The following is a 21,048-nucleotide window of genomic DNA, read 5'->3' as shown; positions in this document are numbered from 1 at the left end:
TAAAAAGAGACACAGTTTATTATCGTAGTGGAAGCAGTACAAAAAGCGAGCCAACCCCTTCTCAGACCTTGGCGGCCCCGGCTTCTCTAGCTCACCCTGCATTCACCAAATCTGTAAGATCCTCACGTCTCCCCAAGTCTGGACAGTCATGAGGGAGGAGGGGGCTCTGTGGTGATCTAGGGGGCTGGCGGCTCAGAGCCACCACATTCTGAGTCTGTGCTCGGCTGCCCTCCAGTTCCACAGATCTCAGCCCCTGGAGTCCCTGGTGGGGTCATGCCTGCCAGGCCCCCTGACTCAGAGCTAGATCTGGGAATGCAGGGAGAGGCCCCCTGGGCCCGGGCTTTGCAGGCAGAGGAGAACTTGGTGGTATCAGCTGGGCAGTGAGGGTGCTCTGACCTCTAGGAATGGCAGGACCAAGATCGAGGTGTCACCAGCCCCCAGAAGGTTGTCTATGCCAGAGAGAGGTGAATCGTGCATGAGTTCCCTCCTGTGCCCACCCTACACATCCAAGGCACGGAAGCCCCCAAACCAGGCCCTGGGCCCTGATCACGGCTGTTGAATTGGGCAACAAAAGGGGGCTGGCTATTGGGGAGGGGAGGTGTGTCCTTCTGGATGGGGAGCTGAGTGAGGGTCGTGGTCCCTTACCTGGGGTAGGGGGCAGTGTCGCCGAGCGTACCATTCCTGGCAGTACAGGCTGACCTGGATGCCCTGGCCCAGAAAGAGCATGGTCCACATCAGCACGTTCCATGCGGGGCCGGTGTGCCGGTCATGCATCATGAAGTTCATCAGCCCTGATGCCGGAGGAAAGTTGTTGCTCCGAGTCCAGATCCCTCGTCTCCCTGGCTGCCCTCCCATCCCAGGGCACCGGGGAGAGAAGGAACAGGAAGGCACCGTTGGGCAGGATCTTGAACCCAGCTCCAGAAACCCATAGAGGTCTCAGTAGCTCGTGCGAAAGCTGGACCCTCGGTTTATACATCGGATCCTGGATCTTCTACTAAACCTTCCAGCCTCATGCCAGTTCTCCCCTTTGTCTCCCTCTGTGTGTGCCCCGCTCAGACGCTCCTCTCCAGCCAGGAATCTTCTCCCACATCCCCCCCGGAGACCCCCTGCTCCCTCCCTCCCTGTTCCCAAGTTCTTTCCCACCCCAACTTTCATGCCTCCCCCCAGAACGGTATGTGGCCTCCCCTGTCAGTCTGGAATCTCCAGGAGCAGGACCCCAGGCCTCCTCCCTCTGGATGGCTCCCCCTCCCGTGGCACACAGAGGCCCAGCTCACCTCCAATGACGAAGAAGAGGATCAGCATGACGGGGTAGAAGAATCCCAGGACAAAGCAGAAGATGTACTCATGGACCACGGCAGACACCAGGAACACACCCAGCATGGCGGCCCCTCGAGCCCGGCCACCGAGGAGCTGGCAGGGGTGGGGGGAGGAGGGTGGAATGAGTCTCCCCAAGACTCCTCCACAAAGAGCCCCCTCCTTTAGGAAGCCGAGAGAGGGTATGGTACAATGGAAAGAATATGGGATTTGGAGTCTGAAGTCTCTTAAATGTCTCATTTAAGAGCATTTTACTGGCTCTTCGGGCCTTACGTACAATCTTTAAAAGGGGATATAATAATAACTACTTCTGAGGGGTGATGTGCAGACTACGTATGCGGAAAGTCTTGGTAACTGAGAGTCGCTATATTCATGTTCCTTAGAAGGCCAAGGAGGGGAGACATGCTCCATGGCGGGGTGGAGTTGAGGATAAGGAAGGAAGTTAGATTCTAGGAGGATTTTCTGCCCACTGGGTTGGGTAGAAGGGGGTAGATGGAAGTCAAGGGGACCCCTAGGTCTGGAAAAGGTGGATGGTGCAGACAGAGGGAAGGAGAATGTCCTGGAGAGGCCCCATTAACTGTGGGAGCTGAGGGGGTCTGCCAAGCCCATACCCAGAGCCCGTCTTGATAGACGTAGCTATACAGCCAGTCATGGACCACCACGTTCCACGTCCGGTAGTAGTTGGAGAAGGACGTCGAGTTCCACCAGTCCTGGGGAAGAGTGGGGTCAGGGTTGGGGGAAGGAGGTGAGCATCACGGTCCTGACTCTTCCCAGGCCCCAGCTGCTCCCCCTTGCTTCCTGCCCCCTGTCCCAGTGTTCCACGGGGGGCTGGCCCCGGCAGAAGAGAGACAGCAGGCACTCTCCCAGCTGCCTCTTCAGGACCAGCGACCCTGCACTCCCTCCTTTACCCCGTCTCAGGAGAGGATGATTCCAAAGTACCACGCACACGAAAGCAGTTAGCCCTGGCTGGTCAGGAGGCGGAGGGGTGGCATTGGAACCACAACCAGGAGCACTTTCTCATGTGGGAGATTGACAGCACCGCGGAGGTGACACCCCATGGAGCCACCCCCCCCAGATCACTCCCCAGCCCTCCCTGCATCCAGCGCCCAAGTGGCCAGGTCCAGGCCCCACCCGGTAGAACATTCTGTCTCCGAATCGTAGCATCTCTGCGAAGGCGTTGAGCCAGCAGTGGAGGAAGGCAAAGAAGATGAGTAGCAGCATGAAGATGCCTGGTGCGGGGGGACAAGGGCTGTAGGTCAGACGGGCCCACCCGGATCCCCTGGGAAGCTCTGAGGGGCCCTCCTCAGCAACCAGGGCCCCAACTCCTGCCAACCATTTATGAGTCACTCACTAATTCATGCATTCATTAATCCATCCAGCTGCTCATGAGCCTCGCCAGATGTTGGGGAGGCACAGATAAATCTCAGAGCCCCTGAGCATCAGGAGTTCACAGAGTGGTTGGAGAGAGAGACAGACAGACAGAGATAGGGACAGTGACATGTCCAACCACGCATCAAGGTCAAACGTGCCGGGAGTTAGGCATGATGGCCATTGATGTGCCCGGGAGTGCAGAGCAAGGGATGGGTCATGGGGATTGATGGATAAAACTGAAAGGCTTCCCGGAGGAGGAAGAATTGCAGTCATAGGGCTCCAAAAAGGGACTGGATTTCATGGCTGGAAAATGGGGAAAGGGTAGTCTAAGCTGAGGGACCAGTATGAGCAAAGGCCAGGAGTCACGAAAGTGCACGTCTTTCAAGGAACTTGCGGGGCTTGTGGCAGGATGAGAAGATAGGAGGGGCTGCCTGGGAAGGGACCTTGAATGCCAGGCCAAGGGGTCAAATCTTATCTGGAGAGGCCAGCAACGGGGAATCGCTGGAGTTTTTGAAGCAGGGTGGGGAAAGATTGACCTGGAGGAGGGACGTTCATTTGGGCAGCAGCTTCAGGGGCAGGCGGGAGAGGAAAGATTGAAGGGGTGAGGAGACAGATGAGGAGGCCAATGTGGAAAGAGAGAGTGGAGCGGTCATCTGAAGTGAGCAATGATGGGAGGGGCCACATGAGGGAGGGGAGGACGGGAGTCCCCTACTAGGAAGCCTTCCCCCCCGAGCGCAGCCCTCCCTGGCCCTGTCTTCGCTGGTTATACCTGGCAACGTGGCATGCATGATAGAAAGCACCAGAGCTCGGGTACTGAAGGGCTCCCGGCTCATGTTGGCAAAGACGGGAACGCAGAGGCGGCTCAGGATGAAACAGGCATACAGCACGCAGCCCAGCGCCTGGGGTGTGCGGGGGGGGGGGGGTCACATCACTTTGAGAGGGTCACGAGCAGCTGCCCCCTCGCTCTGGAATTGGATTCTGGCCCAGCACCTGCCTCCTCTTACCTTAGCACCACCCTCGGACCCCCTCCCCAGGCTCCCCCTTCCCCACTCCCAGAAATGCCCCCTCAGCCACCACGAGTCCACCCTTCTGCCCCATCTTCTGACCTGGGCAAAGTTCTTGGCCACATAATTCCACCTGACGCTGGGTGTCCTGCAGCAGCAATGGGGATAATATGTTTTGTTTTGTTCCCTGCCCGCTGGGGCACAGGCCCTCTCTCCGAAGCTCCCTCGGTTGCTCAGGCCTGGGAGGATTATCTGGGGAGGTAAGGGTCTCGAACACTTTGGACCTTCCATAATAGACATGGCAAATGAGTTTTTAGCTCGAATGTCAACTAAAGTGACTGACCATCAGGAGTTTGCTCCAGACTGATGTGCTTCCCAGGGTGGAGGATTGTCAGTACTAAAACTGGGGCAGTCCTTGGTCACTCTCGTGTCACCATGGCTGTGCAAAGGAGAAGGGGGAAGCTACCTGCCACTTATTTCCCATTTTAATTATGGGATGCTTCCTGAGAAAGTGGCCAGTGTCTGGGGTGCGGCTAAAGACCTCAGAGAAAGGAAAATAGAAGGGCAAGGTCCCTGATGGGCGTGGGCATTTGAGAAAGAGGTGCAGGGTCTTACCTGGGGTAAGTCTTCCTGTAGATTAGCGTGGGGCAGAAGAGGAAGTAGAGGTAACTGGAGAAACTGGGGGCCTGCGTGCCCTCACCTGGGGAGGAGTGAGAGGGCTCCATCAGTGAAGGGGGAAGGGAGCGGGGGTGAGGGGTGGGGGTTGGGGGTGGAGGGCCGGATAGGACAGGGGTTCAGGGGAGCCTGGGGAGGGGCTGGGACTAGGGGGTGGAGGGCCGGATAGGACAGGGGTTCAGGGGATGGGTGAGGGGCTGGATACTGGGTCTGGAGGTGTGGTGGGGAAAGTGAAACTAGGCAGGAGTGGAAACTGCTCTTTGACACCCTTCTTTTGCTCTCATTCCAGGCACCCTACTTTCTGGTACAGGACCTGCTTGGTCAGCGTTCCATTTGGCACGCACAAGTTCCACCACACATTCTTTCTCTCCTTCTGTTCTGACTTCCCAATATAAGGCTCTCATATCCTGGGTCTTTCCAGGCTAGGCCTGGAAATTGGAAAGTGTCAGAAGTCCTGGGTAACAGAGGTGCCATATCTCAGAGGCGGACCTGAGAATCCTAATGACTAAGGCCTGCAGAGTCCAGTTGGAGGCCAGAGTTCTGCCCTGGGGGCAACACAGGCTTAGGAAGCCACAGCTTTTATGAGAATCCTGCAACCGCTGACTTCACTCAACCGGCCAAAGGGACTGAATTCACAGCAGGGCCAGCCCAAGGCCTCACCTACTCTGGCACAAAGGGTTCCAGGCACAGCCTCTCTCAGGAAGGAGTAGCTCTTCATCAGGAACCTGACCTGAGATGGAAGGGAAGGGAGGTTACGTTGCTGTGTGGCTTTGAGCGAATCACTTAACATCTCTGTGGGCTCGGTTACGGAAGAGAGGCAGGCGGACTGCAAAATCTGCAAGGTCAAAGCCCATACTTTATCTTTCTGTCGGACAGTCTTACAGCCTAACAGGTAGCTGCTGGGATGAGTCAAGGGTAAAGGGGTACAGGAATGGGCAGGGCGGAGCCTCCAGCCAGCCAACCAGCCCCCGTGACTCCTTGCGAAGTCCGATGATATTTGCGAAGCCACAAATTTCCTCGGAGCCAGCTGGTGCGCTTAAATCCTTGGCGCCGGACTCCGCCCCTAGGAACTAGCTCCGCCCCTACCAGTGCCTTAGCCTCAAGCGCCCTCCCCCACAGGAGCCCCGCCCCAGCCTCGGCTCGCCCATCACCTGCTCGAAGACTAGGACACAGCGCGAGGCGGGCGGGAGCTGATACTTCAGGGCCACGTGGACCGGCAGGACGCAGAGCACGGCGGTGTGGGCGGCCAGCAGCGCGCAACCTAGGCCCACCCCCAGCGTCCAGGCCCCTGCAGCCCGGGGCCTCGCCCACAGCCGCAGGGCCTGGTAGGGCACCAGCAGAGTGGACAGGAACATGGGGACCCACGTCATCAGCGCCAAGGGCAGCTGTCCAAAGCTGAAGATCAGTAGGTCAAACTCCAGCATCAGCCTTGGAGTGGAGAGGGAAAAACAAAGGAGACACGTGTGTGGCCCATCTTTGTCCCCTCCCTCTGCAGTCAGAGCTCTTGGAATAAAATAGCTCAAACTGAGGTATTTTGTGGAAGTTACCAGGGCCTCATATGTGAGGGTGTTCCAGATGGCACCTCTGGGGTCCTGAACTCCTAGCACAGGATGTTGCAGGAAAAGACTCCATCAGGGGGTGGGTTTGCTTACAAATGACCTTTAGAACCCTCTGAATCCTACGGTGTTGCAGGAGGGCTCAGAACATTGTAGCCACAGGTTCTTAGAGTACGAGGTACTCAGAGCTTAGCCTTGATTTCCGTTAGCTGGTCCTTTTGGAGTGTGTGTCGCTGTGAGGGTAGTTAGTAGAAAGCAGGTCGCTGGGTGTTTTATTTGCTTATGTTTGGAGTGTATGCTTTGTAACGGGGAAAAACTGGAAACCACCTAAATGTCCAGGAGTAAAGGACCAAAAGCTGGGACCTCTAGGCTGCAGTTGTTAGGAACAGTGGGCTGACCTGGAAACATCTCTGAGCTAGGAAGATAAGTTGCTAAGGAGTAAAAACAGAGCAGTAAGTACCAGAAGTTTAAGTACGTGACGCCTCACAACAGATACCTTCTTGGTTCTTCCGTACTTGTGGAGGCGAACACATGGAGAATGTTCTGGAGGGAAACTCTCGAAACTGTGGAAAATGTTAGCTCTGACAGCGGTCTGGGGTTGGCGGAGTGGTCAGCAAGGACCGTCACTTTTACGTGTATTTGAACTTTTTCCTGAGATTTGATCCTTCTACTACTCATACGATTAACAACAATTTTACCAGAAGGAAATACAGTTGCTGAACCCACGGATCCTGGGTCCTCTTCTTTTCACTGCTTCCTAAACCGTACTTAGGGTGCGGTGGGGGCTGTGAAAATACAGAACCCCGCCCCCCGGGCTCTGCAGCCCTCTGGACTCATCCCCAGCGTGGGGGTGCTCTGTGGGGGGGATGCCTGTGGGCATATCTGGGCTCCCCACAAGGCTGGGAGTGCCTCACAGACAGGGACGGGGTCTGGCCCCCAGGGCGGGTACTTGGGAGGAGCTCAACGAAGGGTACTTGGATTGAACAGTGCTGACTTCGGAGGGAGTGTGGGCGAGCCGTGCGGTGTGACCGGTGCGGTGTGACGTGGGCCTGCGTGCTCACGTGCGTCTGCCTCAGGGCAAGGCTCCTACTGAGAAGTATTTGAGCGGGACACAGAATGTCCCCAGAGTGGCTGACCCGGGAGGTCAGACCAAGGGCCATCCAAGACTGTGGAAGGAAGAAGTCCGAGAGTGTGTTTTCGGTGGGAAGATTGTTGGAGGCAAAGTTCATGTGTGTCCAAGAATCAAAGGATCAAAGTGTGGGGGATGGAGGCTGTGCGCGCTCAGGCCAACGGCAAGTGGAACACTGGGGACCCAGGGGGTCTGATCTGTGGGCCTGCCCCAGGTGGGGGGACCTACCTGCCCTCGTCAATGAGGTCGATGGCCAGGGTGCTGATGATGAAGACGCACAGGCCGGCGATGAACATGTGGTAGATGGTGCGGAAATGCGGCACCTCCATCAGCTCGCTGCGGGGACAGGGCCGGTGTCGGGCTGGGGGGTCCGCAGGGTCGCGGGGCCAGCTCAGGCACAATACCCATGTGGGGTGGGGACTGGCGATTGGGAACTTGCAACTAAGGGCTGGGACGTGGCTGGGACGTGGCTGGGACTTCTCATCCTGGTGGCCTCGCTTCCACAATCACGCCCAGGGCAAAGGGGGAAAATGAACTTGAGAAACCCTCTCCAGGTCTTCCCTCCAAACACCTAGAACCCGAGGGTTAAAATTGAGGGGTCCTGGGCCCCCAGCCAAAGCTCTTTCTTTTCCTCCCGTCCCCCGTCCTTGCTGTGGGCTTACTCAAGCAGGGACTTTCGGATGACGAACATTTTCCGTTTCCCCAGGGATGGCTCCCGGGCCCTGAATGAAGATAGTTGTTCTGGGTCAGGACCCAATTAAGAAGGCCCTGAGCCGAGGGCAGAGCCTTGCAGAAAGATGAATACTTGGCAGCCAAGGGCAGGAGCAGAGGAAGGTCAGGGTGAGGGCCAGAGGGCAGGACCAGGTGGAAGGTCAGGGCCAGGGCAGAACAAGGCCTGGAGGTGGAGGTCAGGGTCAGGCAGGCAGAAGCAATAAGGGGAAAAGAGAGAAGGCTGAAGTTGGGGTCATGCCCGTGCTGGCAAAGAATGGGTGACACGATATTTAGGGCTCATAATCCTCCCAGTGGAGGAGGCCGCTACAGGAGCCCAGCCCCTGGATCCGCGGACGCGCACTTGCTTGAGGAGTCTGGAGGAACGGAGGGCAGAGGTCCCCCCTGTGGTGGGTAGGATTGCACGGCCTCCCACATGGCCCGGTCCAGCAGCTCCAGCAGCGGTCCCTGAGCTTGCTCCAAGAGCTGTGTCTTCACAGCCTGCAGGACAAAGCAGGGCAGGGCCGGCTGGCTCTCCGTCCAGTCAGCCATGTGTCATTCACCGTGGATTTCCTGAGCTCCTCTGTGTGTCAGGGACCTCGCTAAGTGCCAGGAACAGGCACGCCTCCGGCCCAGGGGTTCCCCCCAGATTTATTTCTCTCTGGCTGCCCAGAGCAGCAGTGAGGACCAAGGAAAGCCACTTCCAGTGCCAGGCTCTGGATGCCGACCACCTGGTCATCTGCGACCCTACTCTCTTCTTCCTCTCCCCCAGCCTTCCTCTCCTGACCCTTAGTCCCACCAATAGAAGACTGTTCACTGGCTGACTTTTGGCCCCTGCCTTGCTGACCTGTACTTCAAACCCCTCCATCTTATCCCTTAGCTCTCACCTGATCTGAGGGGTTTGAGCCCAAGAACAAACTGTCTTTATCACCAAGCTGGTCCTTGTCCCTGCTGCCCTCCACTCCAAGACCTGTCCATCTTGACCTCTAACCTCCCTCACCTCCATATGCCGGGTCCATTGCACCAAGTCCACGCCTCTGTCCTTCTCAGCGTTTCCTAGGAGGAAGGGTCAAAGGGCATACCCAAGGGGGAGAATTTAGGGTTCTGCCAACTCGGACAGACCCAGAAACATCCTCTGTTCAGGAAATGCTTTCTGTCTGCTCAGCAGCCTCCCCGCCCCCAACCAGTGGAGTATCTAAGATCATTGTGGGGCGATCAGAAGGGGAAGTTATTTTTGCAGGGGGTGAGGAGGCCACTGGGAGCCTAATGACATTACCTGGGAAAAAGGAAGCCACTCCATTCACCCTGGGGGGGTGGGGGGTGGTGGTGGTGAAAGAGTCCACGAGATAGGACAAGGCCCCAGCTCTGATCTCTTTTCACTTCCCTCTCTCGGCTGGGCAGTGAGGGGCAGAGGCAGCGGCTGCCTTCCCTAGCCTCCCAAGACAGCAGGAGCCCCCTCTCAACAGTGCATCCCCACCTCCAGCCCCGCTGAGCTCTCTGCACCCCCAGAGGGTAGTTCACCTTCTCCTGAGCGTCGGTCCTCTTGCTCTCCTCTCGGCCCTTCTCCCCGCCGCAATCGGGCCGCCTTTGGCTCCATGATGGGAGTCTGGACTGGGCAGCGGGTGGCTGTGAAGTGTTCCCTCCCTCCCTCCCCTGCAGCCTGCCGAGCTCTTATCTCACTCAGCTTCTCGGACAGCTCCAAAGACTAAAGTCCTTTCAGGGGGAGGGAACCTCCAGGAGCCCTGCAGGTTATCTGGTCCAGAGGGTAACGCTTCTCAGCTCCAGGCTCGGCTCTGCTGGCTGTCCCAGGGATGGTCGCCACCCCCCAAACGGCCCAACCCGCCACCCAGATGTCCAGCTGAGTGAGCCACCCCTCCCACAGGAAGAGTGGCTTGGCACCTGTGCACCTGCGTGTGTCGTGGGGAGGGGGACTTTGCTTCTCTGAGGCTTATCGCCTAGCGTGACTCGCCTGGCGATCTCCTTCCCAGCAGCCTGAAGGACCTCTGGGTATCGGAGCGCTTAGCTCCCTTAGATAAGGTGTGTCGTATGCATGTGATTCATGTCGCGATGAGGTTGGCACCTGTGACAAAGGTGGTGCTGCGGCCCCTCCAGGCAGTGCTGGGTGCCAGGGCCCCTGAACGCCAGCTCTTCCCTACACATGCTTGGGTTAGCGTGTGGGCAGAAAGAGGCAAAACGAACACTTATTCCTGGGATGGAAGAACAAGATTTAAATCCTCATTTACCAGCTCTGTAACTTCAGGCAAGTGACCCAAATGTTTTAAGCCACAGTTTCCTCCCCTGAAAAACAGGGGCAAAAGTCCCTACCTCACGAGGTTATTGTAAGCACAGAACGAGGTGGTCCACGGAGAAGCACCTGCTCCAGGGTCTGGCCCGTGGGAGGGGCTCAGTAAGTGAGAATTTCCTTCCCTTTTTAGTAGGATGTAACAGAAAGGTAAGTGCTTTGAGAGTTCCTCTTTATTGGGTTCCTGCTGGGGATTAACTATTAATCCTTCCTGTCCCCTCTCCTGTTGAATCTAAATATTAGTGTTAGAAACAAGGTCACAAACGGAGACAAAGGCCATGGCCTCCATGTCTCCCCTGCTCCCACTCCCTGGTGGGTAGTTGGGCGAGGCTGGAAACTTCTGCCAGTGGCTGTCTCCTGTGATCCCAGTGCAGGAAAGGAGAGTGGTGGGGTGGTGGGGGGTGGGGTGGGGTGGGGCGAGAGCTGAAGGTGCCAGAGAGAAGGGCCGGGGGCTCCATGAATGTGAGAGGTAGAGACACAGAGACGTAGGCCAGAGACCCCCAACATAGCTTTATTCACACCCCAAGCCCACACTAACAATCTTTCCATGTGTGGGGTTCCCAGGGGTGAGGGGGACAGTGGGGTAGGGCCTGAAGGTGGAGTGTGGGGCTCAGGGCTCCTGAGTTACTCATCACTCAACAAATGACCCAAGATGACAGCCCCATGCTCCTCTCAGTGGCCCTGAAGCACCCCCCACCAGCCTTAGCCACTGTTCCCAGGGGGGCAGGAGGAGCTTCCATCACCATCCGGGGACCCCGACAGGGGCTGGCCCATCCGATCCACACACCAGCAGGGACCTCGGCGCTGCCCCTGGGAGGAGCGGCACTGGGGAGAGAGGCACAAGGATCAGAGGTCCTGCCCGTGGGTGGGGGTGGGCTATGGGGTCTGCGTCTGAGTATGCAGGAACATGGAAGAGCTCTCAGGACTCGGAGGCTCTCTGGGCTCCCTCCTCTTGCTCCCCTCTTCCCCACCCACTAAATTGGGCTTGTTGTTCCGGGCTGGAACCATAGTTCTCAAAGTGTGGTTCCCAATCCAGCCGTGGCAGCGGCACTAGGGACTGCGTTAGAAATGCAAATTCTCAGACTCTGGGGCCAGGGCTCAGCCACCTGTGTGTTCACAGCCCCTAGGCGCCCCTGAGCCACCTCGCAAAGGTGAACCCCGGAGTTAGGCAGTCTGGCTCCCCTACTACAGCGTGCGGCTGTCCTCTGTGTTTGTGTGGGCCCTGAAACGGGGAGATCTGAAAGGCAGGGGCAGTGTCTTCTTTATGCCCTTTGTAAGCTCCCCTCACCCCATCCCTGGTAGGGGCTTTGTGCTGCTGGGCCAAGGGGAAGAGAGGAGAGGAGGGGCCTCACCTGCCGCTTCCGGTAGAAGCCCCGATGGTCACAATTAGGCACGTAGAGGGTGTGAACCCCGCGATAGACCTCGGTCTGCAGTTGCTGCAGCACTGAGTCCAGATGTCTGCGGCAGGGGCCCTGGGAGAAGGGAGAGCAGGCCGCTCAGGACTGTCCCAGCCTAGCTCCACTGTATAGCACCGCCCCCCCCCCCCCCCCCGGCCCAGCTAGGCTCCCAGGACACGCACGTGGGAGACCTCTCCAAGCCCAAGGGGACAGCCTCAGATGGGAGTTTCCAGGGCTCCCCACCCCTCCTGTCCTTTGCCAGTCGCAAACGCACCATCTCAGTGTCTTGGACACCCCCAGGACTGGGCCGGCCTGGAGTGGTAGAGGCCCCTGGATTCTTCTGTTGGTCTCTGCGGTTCGCGTCCTGTGGGCGAGTGGTCCCTGCTTGGGGTTTGCTCTCCTTAGGATTCTCTCCTACGGCCACAAGAGGAATGGGGGAGGAAGAGTCCAGAAATCAGAAGTCAAAGACCAGAACCAAATGGAAGAGAGCCTTGCTCACTCTGACTCCCCGGAGTGGGAGGAAGAGAAGAGCTTTCCAAGTAGTGGAAATGAGGGCGGTTAGAACTTGCCTCCAACCTTACCTTCTTCTGGTCTCAGTTTCTCTCTCTCTCTGACAAAGAGTGATACTACCTTTCCTGACAATATCTCCAGACTAGTCTTAAGTCTTACAAGGGAGAAGCACTTTGGAAAGCAAACATCGAGGACAAGTACAAATATATAGGGAGGCCTTGGGCTTGGGGTGAAAAGACCTGGCTGTTCCCCCCAGAAGCCAGCAGGGGGCGCACCAAGCCAGGAGGATGAGGCAGAAGAGCAAGGGATGTGGGAGGGGGTTAGCAGGGACCCAAGTGGAATGCGTGTCCCCGGTGTGACCCTGCTGTGACTCAGCCCATCCCTCCCAGGCTTTAGACATGGTTACTTTTGGGGCACTGCAGTGGGGGCCTCTCCCTTCTGGTCCCCCATAGCTCAGCCCAGCTCAACCCCAGTGGTCCCAGGAGCAGGTACGATTCAGCCCTTAACCGGGACAGGCAGAGGGCAGGTTGCAAAGATACAGGGCAGGAGGGGTTTCGAACCTGCAGGCTGTTCTTGGCTCTGGAGAAAGTGTCATACATGGTGTCTGGGGGGCCTGGGGAAAGCTCAGGATGGGAGGAGGTGAGGAAATAAATCAGGACCAGGATGTCAGGGTGAGGAAAATGCAGGGAGGGGAGTATGCACTGCTTGGAATTTGCCCCAGCTGTAAAATTAGATATTATGGCCCCAGAGGGATCGTCTCTTCCTTTTCATGCCCAAAGACAAGCTCTTCTCAAGTCCCCAATCCTCAAGCCTAGACAGGGGCTCTCAGCTGCCTACTACCCGCTACCCAAGAGCCATTCCCTCTGCGGTCCTGACTCTGATCCTTCCTCCACCCTTCTCAGACCTTGCCCCTCGTTCCCCGCATTTAGCACCCTACCACGACCATGCTCCCATTACCTTGTCTGACCCACCTACACAGCCCCTTCTACGAGGACCCCTAGCAGCGTGGACCCAGGCATTTGGACTGGAAAAAACAAAAAAACAAACCAAAAACCGTCCAAGCTAACTTCTCATCCCTTCCCAAGGAAGAAACCAGGAGCTCAGATGCCCCTGGGGTGGGGGGACTGCTTTCAGTTTCCTACCCTCCCTATGTCCTTGCTGCCCCCCATCTTTTGGATTCTGACTCACTTCTGTCCCTCCCACCTAATGACTCAGCCTTCTATTTCCCTCCCTGGGGTAGGGTGGGGTAGGGTGGGTGGAGGGTTCTGAGCAGCTTTAAATCATAACCCTGGTTTGACAGATTCCTTCCTTTCCCACCTCTATCCCCTTGTCTTGAGGCCCCCAGAGCCTGCCCTCTGACCCTAGTCTAGTCTGAAACCGTTCTGGGTTTGGGGCATCTTCTGTTCTAGACCCCATGTTCAGGTGCTTTGGATACCCTGATATTAAGGGGAGAAGAGGGGGGCTATTTCTCAGTGTGTGCAGGATTTGGGAGTCTGGGTTCCCTTCCCTCCTTCTCCCAATGGCAGCTGGGAACAACATCTGGGTCCTTTCTCCAGCTCCCGGTGGGTGGGTGGAGGGAAGGAGCTGGGATGCTGTGGTGTATGGCATGGCCCTAAACCCCTGCATGCTCACCTTTCCCTTCAAGAGAAAGTAAACAGAGGGGGGAGAAAAGGTTGAGAGCTCAGGCATTTCCCTGCTTTGTCCCCAGGGCCTGTAGCCGCACCCCAGCCTTCTAGCTGCTTCCCGCCCTTGCCCCTTCACCCCCAAAACGTGCCCTCCCCCCGGAGTTAGGAAGAAGAAGCATCACTGACAGAACCCAGAGGCTTGCAGGGCTGCCCGCGCCCTGCTGTCCAGGACCCTTCTGTCCGGGACCCTGCCCGCGGCTTTGCGGGGCTCACGTGGGCGGGGCGGGGGCGGGGCGCCGACTCACCCGGGGGCCCGCGCGCCCGGCGGCAGCGGCCGCGGCCCAGCAGCAGCGCCCGCAGGGGCGCCTCGTCTTCCTCGGGCGGGTGGCACTGCAGTCCTGGGACGCAGTTTGGGGTGTAGACCCCGCACGGCTGCCCCTCCCTCCTGAGACAGCCCCCGGCTTCCGTACAGCCCTCCGCCGCCGGCGGGCCCCCATCCTCCTCCTCCACGCAGGCCCCTGGGCAACCCGCCTGCACCCCCTGCCCGCAGCCTGGGCACCGTGCCAAGGCGGCTCCTGAGCGGGCAGCGAGCAGCAGAGTTAGCAGCAGCAGGGGCGGCAGCAGCCTGGGGGGGGTCATGGTCAGGATTTTTTGTCCCGTCCACTCCTCCCAGAGCAGTCGTAGCGCAGCTGCTGCCCGCCGCCGCCGCCCCTCTGCCTTAAGTAGCCGGCGGTCAGGGGCCGGGCCCTTTAAGAGCCAGGTGAAGGGGGGTGGGGGAGAAGGCAGGGGCATCCCCTAAACTGGGTGGGACTGGAGAGGCCCCCCCCCACCTGGGTCCTCCCCACTTTTCTCTCCCCCCTCCCTTCCCAGTTTCTGTTTACTTCCCAAATTACTCTGATTTTTCTTGCTTTGTTCCCGGGACTCTCGGCCGGAATTTGGGAGCCGGACAGCTGGCTGGAGGCACTAGAGGGTGGGGAGGGGTGAAGAAGGGGAGGACGGGAATGGGATGAAGCGAAAAACCTGGACTCCAGTTCATGTGTATGTGTGGGGGATGAAGGGGAGCAGGGACTCTGGCGGGGCGTGAGGGGCCTGCTGTCTGAAAGGGAGGGGGAAGGGATGGTGTGTGGGAGTCACAGGAGAGAAGTGAGCAACGGGAAAGAGAAACAGCCGGAGTTGATGGATAATGCGGGCTTGGGAAAACCCACTGCTGATGGGAGAAAGTAGCCCAAGGCAGAGGAGAGGAAGAGCTACGTTTGAGATGTTGCTGTGGGAAAACGGGGATCAGGGGGTCAAATGGGTGAAGGTGGTAGAAGGGATTGGGGGGAGCAAGGAGAGAGGTGGGGAGAGGGTGGGGAGGCAGACCGTGAATGTACAGGCTTTAACCCTGTTATTGTGGTGGGGCCCCCGGAGTACCCCAGAGGGCCCCGTGTGCAAGGGTGAGAATAGCTGAACACCTGGGTAGTGGTGAGGGATTGGCCCGTTGAAATTATGGAGGTGGAGGAGGGTGGGGCAAAAGTTAGAAGAACCCATACTCCGGGTGCTCTTGGGAACAGTGGACAGAGAACAGACATCCCCCCCCACACACCCAGTTCTGTCATTCATCCAGGTTAGCCTCCATTCCTTTCTTTTCTTAGAATCTGTCCCTTCGCCCCCAGTATCACCCATTGGGTTGTCTGGATTCATCAGGTTTTGCTTTGCCCAGAGGGCCCTGGACCAGGACCAGTCTGGGTATTTCTGCCTGCTGGGCAGCCTTCACTGCACTGGTCCGTCCGCCCTCCCCACCCCCTCTCCTCTCCAGGGCAGTGCCCCACCCATCCCCAGCCCTCCTAGCTGAGCCTGCCTTCCTAGAGGCAAGAAGCAGGAAGAAGGACCGCTTCTCCTGCCCCCCCCCCACGCCCGTGTCCTGCTCAGGATTACGCAACAAGAGCCATCTCATTCTTTCCTAAAACAAGGCTCTGGGCAGTGACTAAGTTTAAATTCTGGGCCCCCAAGCAATAATGTCAGCAAGGGCTTCCTGAACTTTTAGGTAAATACAAAACAAGAAATTCACTCCCAGCGCCACTCCACCCCCTGTCCTGGCTACCCTGGGACCCTAGAACATGAATTTGGGGAGCACTGTCTTGCTGTAAGTAGCTCTGACGCACAGAGGCAGATTGGACCGGCTGGGAGGAAGGGAGTTGGGGGACTGGGAGAGGGCAACGCTCCTCTACTCTCTGGAGACTCTGTGAGCTCCTGCCCCAAGCTCTGGCCCTAAGGTGAAGAGCTCTGGCCTGTCTGAAAAGCCGCACCACTACTTCTTTTTTTTTTTTTTTTTTTTTAAAGATTTTTTTTTTATTTATTTATGTGACAGAGAGACAGCCAGCGAGAGAGGGAACACAGGCAGGGGGAGTGGGAGAGGAAGAAGCAGGCTCATAGCGGAGGAGCCTGATGTGGGACTCGATCCCGGAACTCCGGGATCATGCCCTGAGCCGAAGGCAGACGCTTAACGACTGCGCTACCCAGGCGCCCCGTACCACTACTTCTTTTACCCTGTGCGTGGGCTTCAGCTCGTTGCCCCTGCATCAAACAGGAAGGCCTTGGGAAGTCTGGGATGAGGAAGGGATGGACACGCTCCCTGCACGGTCCCCGTGTGGCTTTTTAAATGTTCATGCCTCTTCTTTGTGGGTTATGTTGTAGAAAAGCCCAGTACTTGGGTGGCCTCTCACATCCACCACTGCTTCTCAGTACTCCCTTCTCAAACTCCCCGTCCCCCCTCCCGCACCACCCCCCCCTTACAACAGATTTGCCCTGTTTACTGCTCCCACCTGCCCAGCTTCTCCCTCCCTGAAGCGTGAGCTGGGCCGCCCCGTCCAGTACCACCAGCACCCCGGTGCCACGCTGCCCTTTCCCCCACCCCTCCAGCGGGGGTGTCCAGAGCTGTGCTCTGTGGGTGTTGGAGTGGGACCAGTCTCTTCCTCGCAGACGGAGACTCTTGAGCTCCGCTTTTCCTCCCTTTGGGATGCCCTTTACCACAGCCCCGGAAACAGCGGGAACAGCCACACGCGGAGTGCTCGGCTGGAGTGCGGCCAAGGTGCGGAGCTTGGGGACTCTGGGCTCCTTGTGAGAGAAGAGTTCACTGAAAGCTTTGCCGGGGCTGTGAAAACAGGCTTTTCCAGAAGGAAACTCTGCTGGGCCTCCTCCTTCTCTTGCATGGGACGCTCTCTTCTCTGGAGCCCTTATGCTGTCTGTGTCTCTCACACGCACAGCCTGTCTGTCCAAATCCCTGACCCCCCAGGTACCGACTTCCTTTTGAGAACAAGGGGTGAAGGAAAGGGCCTGCCTAGACCCTTTGAGCTTTGAGTCTGAGGAAAGACAAGTACCGGCCCATTTCACAGACAGACCCGGGGCTGTGGATCAGTGACCACGTCACGACATGGCCGAAGTCTGGTGTGGGCTGGATGGGAACTGTTGGGATAACCTCAGCTGGCCTCTGGCCCTTGGTCCCTGCAGTCTGTCTCCCACACAGCTTTCCAGTTGGTCCTGTGGCTCACAGTCCTGCTCATGTGACTCTCTCCTCAAAACGCCTCCACTGGTATGCCGTGTCCCCTCCCTCCCACCCGCATAAGACCTGTGCTCCCATCTACCATCCATGGCCCTGTGGACAGTGAACCCGAAAGCACAGGCTGGTTCAGCAAGCTGGTTGGATCACCTTCCCCAAAAGCCCCTGGCGCTCTCCCATCTCTGGCCTGAAGGAGATGAGGGGAAGTAGAGGTGTGGCCTAATTGTTGCTCGGAGATGATTTCTTCCTCTGGACTCCAAGCTTTCCGCTCAGAGGGATAGAACCCTCATTCCCTTCAATACACACTAAATTCCATCACCCCTTCCTCCGCTGCGCTGCTCGGCCAACTCTCTGCCTTCCTTTGAATTCATCCACATTGTCATGTTGCTGTCTTAAATTTTTGTTTATCTTTTCGTGGGTCTTACTTTTCCGGTTAGATTGGGAGTACTTTGAGAACAGGGGCCCCACACCCTCTTCATCTCTGGGCCCCCAGCTCCCATATAAGGAGTTTGGAATCAATACAAGTAAAGGTTGGTGGTTTTGGTGGGAGCAAAGGGCATGGAGAGGTGAAGGGGGCACATTGTACCTCTTCCGGACGGTCCACCATTGCTTCTGGACTTCCGGGCTAGCCCAGCCCACCCCAGGCGGTCTCCTGGCCCTCCCACGCCTTCAGCCCTCCTCTCTCTTTTCTTCTTCTTCCCCTTCCTCTTAGAGTAAAGGCCAAAGGGTGTAAAAGGCCCAGAGGGTGGTCAGGGCCCAATAGGAGAGGGAAACCTAGCCCCAGAATAAATTAAAGAGGCTTCCTAGAGAATATGACTTTATACTAGAGTTTGGAAGAAGAGATAGGAAGACAGCAGGGCATTTTTCTAGACTGGGCTGGAGTCAGCCAGACAGTTCGGGAACTAGGAATCATTCGTAGACAAAAAATAAAGTTATGTAAGTCCGCACCTTTTTGGCCCTCACCCTCTTCCGCGTGTTTACGTCACAGATCAACACAGTTAGATTCGTTTGTGACAGTATACGTTCTATGCTGGAATACCGTAGCTTCCTTGTTGTGTTTTTAAGTGTTTATGAAGGGTGTGTGCGTGGACAGATATAAAGTCTAAGCTCTCTTGAGAGCACAATTTCTCCCCATTTATATCCACGTAATCTATTTACACCCACATAAATAGATGCTCTATGAATCTATTGAACATATTTTTATTCATTTAATCACAAAGAAGCAAATCTCAGATCCCCAGTTGGTGCCCCCCCAAGTAACTTTAGAAAACCAGTGTTTTGGGGACCCCTGGGTGGCTCAGTCGGTTAAGTGTCTGACTTCAGCTCAGTTCATGAGCTTGGGGTCCTGGGAACAGGACCTGCTCCCTGCTCCCTGTCGGGCTCCCTGCTCAGCTCGGAGTCTGCTTCACTCTCTCCTCCATCTGTGCTCTCTCTCTCACTCTTGTGCTCTCTCTCAAGTAAATACATAAAATCTCAAAAAAAAAGTGTTTTTTTAAAAAAAGATTTTATTTATTTATTCGACAGAGAGAGAGACAGCCAACGAGAGAGACAACACAAGCAGGGGGAGTGGGAGAGGAAGAAGCAGGCTCCCAGCGGAGGAGCCCGATGTGGGGCTCGATCCCAGGACTCTGGGGTCATGCCCCGAGCCGAAGGCAGATGCTTAACGACTGCACCACCCAGGCACCCCAGAAAACAGTGTTTTGACTGGAAACTCTAAGGCTAAAGGTAAAAGGCATGGCATAATCTACATAAACACTGTGCTCTGGCTGATAAATTTTCTCATGGGCTTATAGGTTACACCTTTTTGAAATTGCTTTACATGTATACTGGGGTTGAACAAGTAGGTTATGGATATTGGGAGCCAGGTTCCTCATTGTTGGTGGGAAAAGTCACAGATACGTAAGGGGGAAAGGCTAGAATGTATTCTGTGGTGCTTGGTTAGGAATCAAGAGACCTCAGTATGGACTCATGTTTATCCTAGTCTACATACAGATGGGTAAACACAGAAACAACTCCGGATACATGTATATACATGGGTTAGCATACCTCTTAGCTAACTCTGTTCACTGAGAGGGCCTGGGAGCAAGGGCACCCCGAGAGCAGTGAGGACGGTTAGCACCCAGATCTTGGTTTCTAAGTACCATTCTCCAATAGAAGGTAGCACAACTCCTTCCAGAAATAGCTGATTCTAGGCCTGGTGCAGGAAATACAAGATGAGCTAGAAGACCTTGTAATACCAGGAAGTAAGGAAGTGCTCAAAAACCAAAAGGATGGGAGCATATCAAAGAGACATAAGAATCTACCTGAAGGGACTCTCAAAGGTCAAAGCTGAAAAAATTTTGGGCAACAAATAAATAATATAATTTTGGATTAAATTATGTAGAGGGGCACCTGGGTGGCTCAGTTGTTAAGCGTCTGCCTTCGGCTCAGGTCATGATCCCAGGGTCCTGGGATCGAGCCCTGCATTGGGCTCCCTGCTCGGCGGGAAACCTGCTTCTTCCCCCCCCCCCCACCCGCTTGTGTTCCCTCTCTCGCTGTCTCTCTCTGTCAAATAAATAAATAAAATCTTAAAAAGTAATAATACAAATAATGTAGAAAATTAATATACAAGTGCGTACTGGTTATATTCATTTGCTAGGGCTGCTGTAGCAAAGCGCTTAGACTGGGTGATTCAGAACAACAGGAATCTATTGGTTCATGGTTCTGGATGCTAGAAGTTCAAAGTCAAAGTGCTGGCAGGGCCATGCTCTTTCTGAGACTCTTGGTAGAACCCTTTCTTGCCTTCTCCTAGCTTCTAGTGGTAACCGTCAATCCTTGGCATCCCTTGGCTTGCAGATGCTTCCGGCTAATCTCTGCTTCTGTAATCACATGGCCATCTTCACGTTGGCTTTGCTCTGTATGTACCTGTCCACATTTCCCCTTTTTATAAAAATACCTGTCATATTGGATTGGGATCCACCCGAATGATCTTAACTTGGTTAAATCTGCAAAGGCCTTATTTCCAAATAAGGTCACACTCTGAAGTACTGGGGGTTAGGACTTGAACATTTCTTCTTCTAAGGGACACAAATCAGTCCGTAACACTGATATAAATAAGTGGTTGAATGAATTAATGGATGAATGAATGAATGAATGAATGAATAAATAAATAAATAAATAAATAAATAAATAAATAAAGAAGGAAGGAAGAGGAGACAAATCTTCCTTCCAGGAGACATCCAATGTATGTAGATAGTCTGCCCTATGGAAGGCAGAGCTAATACTTCTCCCGCCTTGGCTAGACTTGGTGACCATGCTTCTAAAGAATAGAGTACAGGATGTAGTTTTTCCAAGAGAAGGGGGTGGGGAAGAATACAATACAGGAAGGAAAAATAGTAACTTCATAGGGAAGACATCTGACAAACACTACCTTAACCATGTGATCAAGGTTAACCTCACCAGAGATGTCGAGTGGGTATTCATGTGCCCCCTGATATGATGACACAGGAAGCACTTCCCCTCCAGCAGTTTCTTTCCACAAATCCATAACCCAATCCAACCATGAGAAAAACATCAGACAAATCCAGATTGCAGGACAGTTTACAGGATACCTGGCCTGTTTTCCTCAAGACTGTCAAGGTTATGAAAAACAAAGAAAGACTGAGAAACTGCCTCAGACCAGGGGACACTGGGGAGAGATGACAACGAAAGCAGTGTGGTACCCTGGATCGAACCTCAGAACAGAAAGAGGACATCAGTGGAAAAATGATCAAATCCAAATAAGCTTTTTAAAAGGGGGGAGGGGTTGCCTGGCTGGCTCAGTTGGTAGATCATGCAACTCTTGATCTTGGAGTCGTGAGTTCAAGCCCCATGTTGAGGGTAGAGATTACTTAAAAATAGAGAATTTTTTTATTATTTATTTATTTATTTATTTATTTAT

At 55.5% G+C, this 21,048-nt stretch overlaps 2 protein-coding genes across 2 annotated transcripts; both read right to left on the bottom strand.

Moving 5' to 3' along the window:
- SOAT2 (sterol O-acyltransferase 2) lies at positions 1-9,364 on the bottom strand. The gene is made up of 15 exons (XM_045800771.2): positions 9,279-9,364; positions 8,758-8,813; positions 8,122-8,258; positions 7,712-7,771; positions 7,278-7,385; positions 5,516-5,792; positions 5,025-5,094; positions 4,305-4,389; positions 3,792-3,837; positions 3,455-3,584; positions 2,446-2,543; positions 1,926-2,024; positions 1,275-1,410; positions 646-791; positions 1-449 (listed from the first exon to the last, which is right to left on the bottom strand). Exons 1-15 carry the CDS (start codon positions 9,352-9,354, stop codon positions 399-401), a joined length of 1,575 nt encoding a protein of 524 aa, XP_045656727.1. The 5' UTR covers positions 9,355-9,364; the 3' UTR covers positions 1-398.
- A 1,186-nt stretch (positions 9,365-10,550) lies between these two features.
- Positions 10,551-14,307, bottom strand: IGFBP6 (insulin like growth factor binding protein 6). Its single transcript, XM_045800966.2, has 4 exons — positions 13,897-14,307; positions 11,731-11,870; positions 11,412-11,531; positions 10,551-10,884 (listed from the first exon to the last, which is right to left on the bottom strand). Exons 1-4 carry the CDS (start codon positions 14,228-14,230, stop codon positions 10,762-10,764), a joined length of 717 nt encoding a protein of 238 aa, XP_045656922.1. The 5' UTR covers positions 14,231-14,307; the 3' UTR covers positions 10,551-10,761.
- Between the last annotated feature and the right edge of the window lie 6,741 nt (positions 14,308-21,048).

The sequence above is a fragment of the Ursus americanus genome, chromosome 25 (genome assembly GCF_024610735.1).
Source record: "Ursus americanus isolate L20-20 chromosome 25, mUrsAme1.1.p, whole genome shotgun sequence".
In the NCBI taxonomy this organism is placed as follows: domain Eukaryota; kingdom Metazoa; phylum Chordata; class Mammalia; order Carnivora; family Ursidae; genus Ursus; species Ursus americanus.
The sequence above is the reverse complement of the archived record's forward strand: the minus strand, read 5'-3'. Positions and strand labels throughout refer to the sequence as shown.

Excerpts from the sequence above, each read along its gene's own strand:
- SOAT2 (XM_045800771.2), bottom strand. The coding sequence starts at position 9,354 with ATGGAGCCAAAGGCGGCCCGATTGCGGCGGGGAGAAGGGCCGAGAGGA. Across the intron at positions 1,411-1,925 it reads TCTATCAAGACGGGCTCTGG|CTCCTCGGTGGCCGGGCTCG; the intron begins GTATGGGCTTGG and ends CACCCCTGCCAG. Across the intron at positions 792-1,274 it reads CCTCTTCTTCGTCATTGGAG|GGCTGATGAACTTCATGATG; the intron begins GTGAGCTGGGCC and ends CTCCGGCATCAG.
- IGFBP6 (XM_045800966.2), bottom strand. The coding sequence starts at position 14,230 with ATGACCCCCCCCAGGCTGCTGCCGCCCCTGCTGCTGCTAACTCTGCTG. Across the intron at positions 11,871-13,896 it reads CCGGGCGCGCGGGCCCCCGG|GAGAGAATCCTAAGGAGAGC; the intron begins GTGAGTCGGCGC and ends TTGTGGCCGTAG. Across the intron at positions 10,885-11,411 it reads GCTTCTACCGGAAGCGGCAG|TGCCGCTCCTCCCAGGGGCA; the intron begins GTGAGGCCCCTC and ends CTCTCTCCCCAG.